At 36.2% G+C, this 12473-nt stretch overlaps 1 protein-coding gene across 7 annotated transcripts in view; it reads right to left on the reverse strand.

The window, feature by feature from the left end:
• Positions 1-12473, reverse strand: part of BIRC6 (baculoviral IAP repeat containing 6) — a 224931-nt gene that overhangs the window by 69640 nt on the left and 142818 nt on the right. For all 7 annotated transcript variants that reach the window (XR_007462427.1, XM_049652325.1, XM_049652324.1 and 4 more), the window contains 5 exons: positions 9786-10007; positions 7564-8347; positions 6307-6450; positions 5471-5600; positions 244-375 (listed from right to left, as the gene is read on the reverse strand). Coding sequence is in view for 6 of the 7 variants with exons in the window: in XM_049652325.1 (XP_049508282.1) it covers positions 244-375; positions 5471-5600; positions 6307-6450; positions 7564-8347; positions 9786-10007 (1412 nt within the window). In the remaining variant the exon portion in view is untranslated. The remainder of the gene's footprint in view (positions 1-243; positions 376-5470; positions 5601-6306; positions 6451-7563; positions 8348-9785; positions 10008-12473) is intronic.

The raw sequence follows: 12473 nt of genomic DNA on the forward strand, positions 1-12473 counted from the left end.
GTCAAGCTTAAATGGAGTATCTATAGGATTCACACATGTTCAGTATCTGATGAAACACAGTAAGCTTTGGACATAAAGTAATAGATTTCAGGTGTAATGTTTTTACATCCAGTATTATGACATCATTTTAAGTCAGCTTTTTGCATTAACACCTTTTAATACATGAAGTTCCTAGAGTATATATTATTATATTTTATATAAAATCCAAACAAAAATCAAGATTATAAAAAACAGAAAGCATACCTGAAGCAACAACAACACTGTAATTGTCCTGAAATCCATTTTCTGCCTTAACTTTTTCTTTCTCCTCATGGTTTTTCTTTTCTTTGTCATCTTTCTGTTCACTAATTAGTTTAGCAGTGATACTTGGTGTATCTGTAAGAAAATATTACCTAAAATACACTGCTTTTCAAAATCATTAAGAAGGAAGCTAACCATTTTAGACAAGGATTAAACAAGATTTTATCATTAATATGAAGGCAATGTGAATTGATTTAGGAAAAACTGATGAGGTAAAGCCTGATATTCAATCCTTGCTGATACCAATGAAAGGGAATCACCACTGTTCATAAGCCAGGACACTTAAATTATTATCTCTAGAAAATATTACATTACAATAGTATTACCTCTTGAGGCAATGAAAAACCATTACCATTACATTTCTTTTATCGTAGGCACAGTTCAGTGTATTTGCAACAAACATGTAATTTGGTCCTCACAACATGCATATTAAGAAAGAATATTATTTTCAAAATAAGGAAACAGCCTGTAGCAAGGCTATGATACAACTTGTAAATGACAAATACACAATTCGAGCTGAGGGCTCATCCTAAAGCATTACGGTAGATTTCTTATTCTACAAATGGGAGTAGAAAGGAACAAGTTTCAATAATGAAGATTTGTTTTGCTGTTTTTAGTTAGGAAGCTTAGCGACTTTAAGAACGAATATTAAGCACTTTATTAAACTCTCAATATTTTGTTTCATTACTCTGGAATATGGCATGCTATTAAACATCAAGAAATGAATAACTAAAATGATCTGATTTGGCCATTAAGAAATCCAAAAACCTGGATGAACTTAGGAGTTACTTTCACCAGTGTGGATATGTTATACAGATTCTCTTTGCACTTTTCTAACTCACACAATTGTGATCTAATGCTTTTTTAATGTTAAAAAGGTGAAACAATTAAAATGATAAAATAGTTCGTTTTCATTATCTCCTACGTTGTGCTTTCTTTGAACGTTTGAAAAATACCCCTGTGATGTCAATTTCTGAAGTTCCTTCCTAACCACAGTCTGCCTTTAGAGTTTCCGTTTCTTGTGTGAAATTTGAAAATTCTGTAAATACCATAAAATACATCATGCAACAATACATTTACTTTATTACAAAGGCAAAAACAGAAAGCCTAAATAAAATACTTTAAAAAATCACAAAATTAATTCAACACATAATCAGGAAAACCAGTAAAGATCATTAGGTGATAAGAACTTACATAGTATCATACCAATAAATGTCAAATACTAAAAGGTATCAGTAAAAAACATTCTTCTCAATAGTCTGTTTAAAATTGTTCTAGGGGCAGGGCACCTGGGTGGCTCAGTTGGTTGAGCATCCGACTTCGGCTCAGGTCATGATCTCACAGTCCATGAGTTCGAGCCCCGCGTCGGGCTCTGTGCTGACAGCTCGGAGCCTGAGGCCTGCTTCAGATTTTGTGTCTCCCTCTCTCTCTGCCCCTCCCCTGCTCATGCTTTGTCTCTCTGTCTCAAAAGTAAATAAAACATTTAAAAAAATATGTTAAAATTGTTCTAGGGGCACCTGGGTGGCTCAGTTGGTTAATGGTCCAACTCTTGATTTCAGCTCAGGTCACAATCTCATGGTTTGAGAGATAGAGCCCCATGTCAGGCTCTGTACTGAGAGCATGGAGCTTGCTTGGGATTCTCTCTCTGCTTCTCCCCCACTTGTGCACATGCGCCCTCTGTCTCAATAAATAAATAAACATGAAAAAAAATTTTAAATGGGGCCAGCGCCTGGGTGGTTCAGTCAGTTAAGCATCTGACTTCCGCTCAGGTCATAATCTCGTGGCTTGTGAGTTCAAGCCACACGTTGGGTTCTGTGCTGACAGGTCAGAGCCTGGAACCTACTTTAGATTCTGTGTCTCCCTCTCTTTGCCCCACCCTTGCTCACACTCTGTCTCTGTTAGTCTCTCTCTCTCTCAAAAATAAACATTTAAAAACATTTTTTTTAACTAAAAAAAAAAATTGTTCTAGTTTGGATTACCACTTCTAATCAAGATGAAATAACAAAACCAGATTTACTCTACTACCTGAAATAACTAAAAACTAGGAAAATACATTACACAGTTTTCACACAATGGCCATCAGGAAGGCCACAGAGTGATACCTAGGTGAGTGGAAACTAAAGAGGTGAGCTCTAGGACTGCTCCAGCTCATTGCTAGAGTTTCCCAGGCCATAGATCAGCACAACTCAGAAGTCATCCAAGGTAAGGATATGGACTGGGAGTCCAGGAAGACAAAGATGGCTGGCTGCAGTTTTTAAGTCACATTGCTAGGGAGGAGAGATCTGCAGAGAGAAAGAGCTCCAGAGATCTACAGTCTCCTTTGGGTCTTTAGCGCATACAGATGAGTATTATATATGAGGAAACCACCAAAAGCCAAGTTAAGTACTTCTCAAAAGGGGACCAACCCCAGAGTCTAAAATAAGGGCTGTAATATTTAGTGTTCTCAATGCCTAGTGAATTCCTAACATTTCTCAGATGGGTATTACCTCAGTAGTGAGGCCCAAGTAGCCTTAGACTTTCATTTTCAAATGTGGTACCCTACTTCTATTTCAATATAGTACCTTTTCAAAATTAAATTCATTAAAAACTTAGTTCCTTAGTCTCACCAAACACATTTCATGTGCTCAACAGCTACCGTACTAGACAGTACAAGTTTATTAAAAATGTCCATCATCACAAATAAGTTCTGCCTTAGTTTAAAAGGTGCTCTGTTCCTAACTAATAACATTTAAAAGCTAGATCTAAAAGAAGCAATCCATTTCCAAGTAATATAACTTTGTCCCAGAACAAAATAAAAAATGTTTATTAAACTACAAAAATATCCAGCACCCAAAAGGTAAAAAAGTAGAAGTCCAATAAAATTTTCCAGGCAAATAAAGAAGCAATAGTATACAATCTATAATGAGGAACAAATAATCAACATAAACATGTTTAAAGGAAAGCTTATACACTTTAAAAAAGGACAAGGAGATATTAAAAAAGAACAAATTAGTAGGCACTACAGAGGAACAGAATTGAAGACAGAGCAATATAAATTATCCAAAAATTTTAAACAGAGGGGGGAAAAAGAGGCAGGGGGTCAGGGTGGGGGGAATGAGCAGAGCTTCAGTGAGCTATGGAAGAACTTCAAGAGGCCTAATAAATGTGTAACCTGAATTACTCTACGTGAAGAGAGAAGCAGAGACAGAAAATATGAGAAAATATTTGTAAAAAAATGTCCAAATATGATGGAATCTATACACCCAGATTCAAGAAAGTCAACAAACCCACATCATAAGCAGCAAGAAACTACAAGGCATATAACAATCAAATTGCTTAAAAGCAATGACAGAAATTTGTAAAAGCAAAGATACTGACACATAACTATATTATTTGAAAGCAATGTAGTCAAAAGCTATGGGAAGTGGGTAAAATTATTAATTTTGGATTACTTGTTTTTATACATATTGATAAAATATATATGCACATGTAAATATATCATACCAAGTATGGCTAAAGATCATAAATACACTTTAAAGGACCAAAGCATTGCTAAATACAGGTTAAATTAGCACTTGCAAATTTTCCATGTTTGCTCAGGATGACTCTTTGTCTGACTTTTTACTAGGAGTAGTATTCTTAGAAAGTAATCAATTTATTTTTTAGATTTGTAGGTAATAAAGGTCATTACTTTTAATGACCTAATAAGACATTTTAGAAAACAGTATTCCTTTATAGTGAAGAAAAAGAAAAATATTAAATTTCCAGTTATTTTGTAATATAATGTCTATACTTTCCCATGATCGATAGGAAATAGCAATAACTGAACTTCAGTACTCTTGCCCACTTATCCTTCTTTCATTTAAATTAATTATTCATTTTTTCTTCGTCACACACAAGGAACAATTTCAAGGCTATGATAGAAAAAAAGTCTATAAAATCAAATTTTTGAAAAAGTTTAGCTGTAACAAGATATGGCAGACATTTTCAAATAAGAACAAATGTTATTTATACAATTATAATAGTATTTGAACATTTTATTGTTTAACTTATAAAAAGGAAAGAATTATATAGTATTATGTACATACTTGTGTGGCTGCAGTGACTAAAACCAAGAAAGAATCTTTTCTACCTTATTTTCTCATAGCGATCACATCCATTCACATGGTTTAACTTACCATCTATGGATGGTAACAACTCCCAAATCTCTTCAACCCAGTTTTTTTCTAAACTTAGAAATTACAAAATAAGCTTTGTATTTCCCACTGATACATGGACATCAGCTTTTTTCTGAGATACTCCTAAGTTCCCAGCTATAGTACTTAGGTACTCCCTTCTAATGCATACAGATAGAAACATACTTACATTTATATTAGAATGCAAACATTATTTAATTTCATTTACGTTTTAAACAGCATAAGTAAGACCCTAATATTGAGGGGCAGGGTACAGGTCTTGCTTACTCTTACAGCCTGAGGACTTACACATAGAAGGTGCTCAATCAATTCACTCACTGATTTCATTCTCAGGATTTCTGAGAGGCAATCAAACTATCTACAGGCAATCAAACTATCTACAGTTGATCTGCATTCTGTCATCAAAACTGCTTATATTTTAATATAATACAAACCCGTGTTTTAATAACCTGTATACTGTTTAAGGCCATCATCTTAGAATACAGGCAGGAAGCCTAGGGGATAATTTCTCTCTGCTTTCTTCACTATTATAAATAATAAGGTCACTAATCAAGTCTACCTACTTCATTTTCATCTCCTGACCATTCATTTCTTCCTGAGATCTAGTAAATATTTATTATTTAGAATCCTGTTATCCAACCTAATAGCCTGCAAATCACCTATTATAAAAAAGCCCTACGGTTTATTGCGAAAAAATTCCATCAATGGCTTCCCAAGGCTTGTCAACATTTCCAACTGTCCATTCTGTCAATTCTCCACACAACACACACCACAGCAAAAGAACTATGGGTGCTAGAAGGCAGTGCACATACACTTTGTCTCCTTTATCAGCTTCTTTCTCATGCTTGAAAATGTAAAGACATACTGACCTTTCTATTCATGAAATGGTTGCTGAGTGAGTAGATGCAGTAAAATAAAGTTACAAAACATAATAAAAATTTTATATAATGTAACATAAAGTTAAAGAAAAATTTTAATACTTAAATCTGACTTGCCTGACACTCTGTCAAGAACTTCTGATAACGTTGTTGAGACCGGCAAATGAAGTGTACGGAACTTATGGCCTGCTCCGTACATTGGATGTTGGATGACATGGCTTGTAGCATTAATTCTACCTTTATACAGCTGAAAATTCAAAAGAAATCAAGAAGTGATTTTTTGGAAACATGTATCCTTACAAAACAATTTCAAAAGTTTTTCTAAAAGAATAAAAAGTGTAGATACACACAAAATATAAAGAGTATATTTTATATATTTTTGAAAGTATGGTACATTTGAAGGGTGCCTGGGTAGCTCAGTCAGTTAAGCATCCAACTTTGGCTCAGGTCATGATCTTGTGGTTCATAGGTTTGAGCCCCACATCGGGCTCTGTGCTGACAGCTTGAAGCTTGGAGCCCGCGTTGAATTCTGTGTCTCCCTCTCTCTCCGTCCCTCCCCCACTCATGCTTTCTCTCTTTCTTTCTCTCTCTCTCTCTCCCCCCTCCCTCCCTCAAAAAGCAGCATTAAATATTTTTTTTTTTAATGTGGTACATTTGACATCTGATTTGTTGCTCAACTTTTGTATTAGCACCACTGTACCTAATAATCTGTCACTCTTTCCCCCAACCAAATTATACTTTTCATGGTAGTGTATAATTAGGCTATTTATCACAAGAAGGGTTATCCAAAGAAGACTTGTAAGTCCTATCATTAAGTACCAAGGTTGTTCTAGTTTCAGTTTGCTATTTGAGAAATTAGGATGTAGAGGTAATTGCAGATTCTGATATGAAATTATAAAATATCTTTATACACAGCTAATATTAAGATTTAATTAAACTGTTAAAATACTCACTGGACAGGGAGACTGAAGAAACATTGTCACTTTCTCATCCTCCAGCATCAATTGCAAAAACAATCTACGTATAAACCCTGAAATGTTCCCTGATGTTGGAAGGTTCCCTCTTTGAGGAGACGTTTGAAAAAGTTCACAGAGGACCTGGCAAGTAAAGAGATTTAAAAATTAAGTGCACTATTTATCTGCAGCTGTGTACTTTCAAGAAAAAAAAAAAGATTATCTCCAGAGAAAATTTCTGTGGATAAACTACTACTACAGGGTTTTCACATAAATACCTGGTGTAACCAACTTACTTTCAACTTGAGTCAATATCAATGTGCTTACAATGCAATAAAAATTATGAAAAAAGGGTATTAAAAATATCAAACAAAGCCTTAACAAGAAGCTGAGAGATGATAATTAAGCCAGAAAGCAGTAAGACACAAAAGTTTCAGGCTACCCAGAGGTACAAACCAGATTTTCAAATTCTCATATCCATGACCTTGGTTAAAATTGATAATTTAGACATTTCCTTTAATTAGGCATATTAAGCAGATCAAGTTTGGCAATAATTAAATACTTTAGACACTCAAGTATCTTGCTATCCTTCTCAATAAAGTTAAATCATTCAGTATTTCTTGAAAATTATGTTAACTGTCTCTAGATAAAGGTCAAAACAGCTAGAAAGGAGCGGAATCTGGCAAAAATCAACTAGAATCGTCCTTGTAATAATTCTAGCTTTCAAGATTTTTGTCCCCATGGACTTAAAACAATAAAATCATCTCTCATATTTTTAGTGAGATCTGTCAGGAGTCTCCTATCTGAAATCTACCCTAATGTCTGCTTCATTAGAAGCAAACTAAAAGTCATAGCAAGTCAGTTACAACAAAATACAATACTCCACTGCAGATGAGATGACACCTTCAAGTGGTCAATCGTCTTTCAGCAGCCCATACTGTTCTTCTGGTTTGTCCTCTTTATGGGGGGCAGGGGGAGATGAGTTTAAAAAGAGGAATGTATGATCTATAGCTAGAATCGCTGTGAATTTGCCCATTATCTCATCAAAAGGAATATGTGACAGTTGAGAGGAAGAGGGAAGATATATCAAGACTTTATTTTAATTAGTTTCAATTTAGATCTCTAAATGGACCGTATCCCAATCTTCATTATCACCTGTAATACATACCCCTTTCTCAACTAATTCCATTAGTGTTATTTAACATTGTATTAAAATAATAAGATGCCTAAAACTTAAGCCGGTATTTCTAATCTTACCTGGGCCATCAGTTTTTGATTATGAGGGTGGCATGAAATGCACTGCAGGAAGAATGCAACAGTGGCGTTCTCAATAGCTGTCCTCTGTTGAGTAGTCAATCCTGTTGGAGCAGCTGAAGAAAGAGAGGCCGATCTTGCACTAGTCTGTTGTTGTGCACCTAAATTATGTCCTCCAGAAGCGGACCCAGAATGACACAATAAAAACAGAAGTGCTGTCCACAGTGGATTGACCTCAGACCCACCGAGCCAGTCTTTCATAACATGGCTACTGCCAACTTCTGTCAAAAACCTAAGAATGGGAGCAACCAGGTCTGCTGTGATAGGCATCTTATTACATTGTTGTGCAACATGATGCCGCCTGAGCTTGTCCTGGGAAGTATCTATTGACTGAGCAATGCTTTCTGAGTAAGAAATGTGACTGAAGCAGAAAGTAGCCAGACTCCTCACAAGAAGAGAAGGCAAACCTGAGTCCAATAATTGTTTGATAGCTTCTGGAGATTGAGAAGAGGATGCAAGGGTTGCCAAATGTGATTCAGTTAGTGCAAGAGGCGCTTGTGCGTTTTTAGAGTCATCTGTTAAGGATGAAGTAAGATCTTGCTTTTTGCTATCATCAGTCATGGACAGTCTGTGGTGACACTGCACTGGAGGAGGGGTAATCCCCATCCAGCCCATGAGCAAAGAAAAATAATTTGGGTGTATATGACACATTGAGCAAAGTAGACTGTCAACAGCTTTCTTCAAAACCATATTGCAGGGAAGAGACATGGACCAATTAAAAAGTAACCTAGGGGAATAAAAGACACCAGGTTAATATTATATACGTATCTTTAGAAAGACCTCATTTTTCCAATAGTAATATTAGAAATCAACATACACTGTATAAAATGATGACAGCTATAAAAGTATATGTTTTATTTGACATAGAATACTGTAAGATTTCATGATGACTGCTTTGATATACATTATTTAGGTATTTAGGCAGATGAAGTTAGATTAGACTTGTAAAACCAGTACAGAAAATCAAGAGATCTGTATTTAAATGTATCTACCGCTCTATGTGTGACCTCAAAAAAGTTACATAAAGAAAAAGTGGAGTTGTGCCTGGGTGGCTCAGTCAGTTAAGTGTCCAACTCTTGATTTCAGCTCAGGCCATGATCTCATGGTTCCTGAGTTTCAGCCCAGCATCAGGCTCTGCATTGACAAGGTGGAACCTGCTTGGGATTCTCTCTCTCCCTCTGCCCCTCCACATTTGCGCAGTCTCTCAAAATAAATAAATAAACTTAAAGAAAGAAAGAAAGAAAGAAACATTGAAAAATTACACAAAAGAGATGTTCAGATTGAATTTGACATGATTGATGGCTTAAAATTCACGTTTGCAAATCAAAAACTATTAGTAAGTTTCATTAATAACTCCTGGGTTATGCCAATTGAGAAGACCAAATATGAAAATGACAGACTAAAAAGGACAAAAGGCCAGTCTTTTATTAGGTCATGGAACTCCTCAGAAATAAATATAATATTCTGTTATAGACTTAGCAATTACAGGCGCTAAGTTCAGCAAAGCCCTAAGTATGATAAAGAAATGTGGGTAAGTGGAAACTGCCAAAAGAACAATCCTATCAGATAACTAGAAAGTAGTAAAAACAACTAACCATTAAAAACTCTCTAAAGTAGTAAGTCTTTCACAATTTCCAATTATAATTTACTCCTTAAATAGCTGTACATTAAGGATAAAAAAACAATCTGGGGGTGCCTGGGTGACTCAGTCGGTTAAGCGTCCCATTCTTGATTTCGGCTCAGGTCATGATCTCACAGTTGTGGGACTGAGCCCCGTGTTGGGCTCCATGCTGGGGATGGAATCTGCTTGAGATTTTCTCTCTTCCTTGTCCCTCCCCCGTTGGCATGTGCACAAGCCCAATAAAAAAGTCTGGTGGGTAAATTTGCAAAAAAGAATAAATACTATGACCTGTAGGAACACATACATTAAACTCTTCAATTTTAGGTGGGAGAAAGCAAGCAATGACACTAATATTTCTTCTTAGTGGAGATAAATCTAATTAAATTTGTAAGCACCTAATTTCAAAATTATACATGATTCTACGTAACTACTACTTTCAAAGTATTATTAGTATCCAAACAAGCATATAAAATACCATTTCATCAAGTGAAAACCTGTAACAATCTGCTAACGGAGAAAAAAGGATTTCAAAAATCGTACTTACTCAAAGAGGTCTCGGTCCAGCAGCGCTGGTAAATCGTACTCTACAAGCAGTTCATAACTATGCCACAGAATTGCTGCTACACAGTGCAAATGAGAAGGAGATGGCATGAGAAGACCATACTCTACTGTCGAAGAGTTAGGGCACATGTAGCTCATCCTGCCACTTCTCCTCATAGCAGCCACTCTTGCAGAATCACTGACCCATTTTAACAAGGCCTGAATTCTTAAAAGAAAATGAATTCAAATAACCAATTATACCACAACTGACATTTAATATGGATAAATACCACCATTTCAAGTAAGCACTGTATTTATGAGAGTCATATACTAATGTTCTTGGTACTTTTAATCTAAACTAGGAAGGAAAAGGAACTTATGTAAGCAAAATGGACATAGTAGTTCTACTTCTCCAATAACCTTACTAATCTTAACTGATGAAAATGTTTGAAATAACATATGATAACATATAATTTATGTTATGCAAATAAACATTGGGTAATTTCTTAACTCACTTACCAAAAAAACCCTATAAATATCTGGACTTACAGGATACAAAACTTAACAAATTCATGGTCTCCTGTAAATTTTCTTTCATCTTATAACAAATCCACACAACCCAGAATAGTAATCTGGGGCTAATTCTTTATTGTGCAGAATCTCATGCAACACAGCATGTCTTACTCCCCTGGCCCCCAACCATTAAATACTACTAGCAGTCACCCACCCCCCTGCACTCTGACAACAGAATATAGCCCCAACGTAAGTACTTTTTCTCAAGTGTCACCCTACCCTTAATACCCTGGAGTTGGGAGGAATACTGAGAACAACATTTAAAAAAAATTTTTTTTAAGTTTATTATTTATTTTGAGAGAGAGCATGAGCAGGGGAGAAGATGAGAGAGAGAGAGAGAGAGAGAGAGAGAGAGAGAGAGAATCTGGAGGAGGCTCTACAGAGTCACTGTAGGGGTCTGAACTCACGAAACTGTGAGATCGTGACCTGAGCTGAAATGAAGAGTCGGACACTTAACTGACTGAGCCACCCAGGCGCCCAGAGAATAACATCTTTTTTTTTTTAATTTTTTTTTTAAACATTTATTATTTTTGAGAAAGAGCATGAACGGGGGAGGGGCAGAGAGAGAGGGAGACAGAGAATCGGAATCAGGCTCCAGGCTCTGAGCCATCAGCCCAGAGCCCGACGCAGGGCTCGAACTCATGGACCACGAGATGGTGACCTGAGCTGAAGTCAGACGCTCAACCGACTGAGCCACCCAGGCGCCCCATAGAGTAACATCTTTTAAAGCAATATGGCTTTGGAGTTTATAAGATTCTTTGCTTCAGGTTACAAGAAATGGGGGTAGGAAGGTATATAATGCTACTTAAACCCCTTCTCTGCTCTGAACAAGACCCCTTATTTTACTGTTTTTTTTAATATATATTTTTAAGTTTTTATTTATTTATTTTGAGACAGAGAGGGAGGGAGAGAGGGAGGGAAGGGCAGAGAGAGAGGGATAGAAAGAAAGCAGGTCCTGCACTGTGGGCATGAAGCGACGTGGAGCTCAAACTCACGAACCATGAGATCATGACCTGAGATGAAACCAAGAGTCAGATGCTTAACCAACTGAGCCACCCAGTCGCCCCCGGACAAGACCCTTTAAATTTCATATGATTGGAAATAAATATAAGTCAGAAAAAGAGAAAGCAGATGAGGTAATTGGGAAAGAGTAAAATTTTCTCAGTGTGCGGAAGCCAATAATTTTGTTATTATATCAGTTCTAAAACATTTATGTTTTAAAAAGTATTATGCAGTGAGAACAATTTTATTTAGGGTAGTTTTCCTATGACAAAAAAAACCACAAAGAACTATTAAAGAATTAAATAATTGTAAGATATTTTAAGAAAGTTGTTCTAGAAAAATATTTAAAATTAATATTTTATGGGGTGGCCTGGGTGTCTAAGTGCGTTAGGCGTCCGACTTCAGCTCAGGTGATGGTCTCACTGTTCGTGGGTTCAAGCCCTACATCGGGCTCTATGCTAATAGCTCAGAGTCTGGAGCCTGCTTCAGATTGTGTCTCCCTCTCTCTCTCTCTGCCTTTGCCCTGCTCGCTCTCTGTCTCTCTCTCAAAATAAATAAGCATTAAAAAAATAAAATTAATTTTTTAATTCTTTCTTACCTCATTAGCCATTATAATTTGAATTTGGCACAATTTATTCTATCAAAAAATATTCCAGGGGCGCCCAAGTGGCTGAGTGAGTTTAGCATCCCACTTCAGCTCAGGTCATGATCTCACAGTATGTGGGTTCGAGCCCCACGTCAGGCTCTGTGCTGACAGCTCAGAGCCTGGAGGCTGCTTCCGATTGTGTCTCCCTCTCTCTGTGCCTCTCCCCCACTAACACTTTGTCTCTCTCTCAAAAAGAAACATCAAAAAAAATATTCCAAAAAATTCCAATCTATTTTTAAATATAATAATATTACTTATGTGAAGCAAAAAGCTTTATAGAAAAGAATTCAGCTTATTTAATATCTTGAAGTTACCATGCTGGAAATAAATTTACTTCATTAAATGCCATTTGAACATTCTTCATCGGAGAGTATGAAAGCAACCAGCCTAAAATAAGTTAAAGCTTATTACATTATCAGTGATTAAAGTATCAAAATTTACTAGGCACCTGCCACGCCTGACACTACCCCA

Source organism: Panthera uncia, assembly GCF_023721935.1.
Source record: "Panthera uncia isolate 11264 chromosome A3 unlocalized genomic scaffold, Puncia_PCG_1.0 HiC_scaffold_12, whole genome shotgun sequence".
Classification (NCBI taxonomy): Eukaryota; Metazoa; Chordata; class Mammalia; order Carnivora; family Felidae; genus Panthera; species Panthera uncia.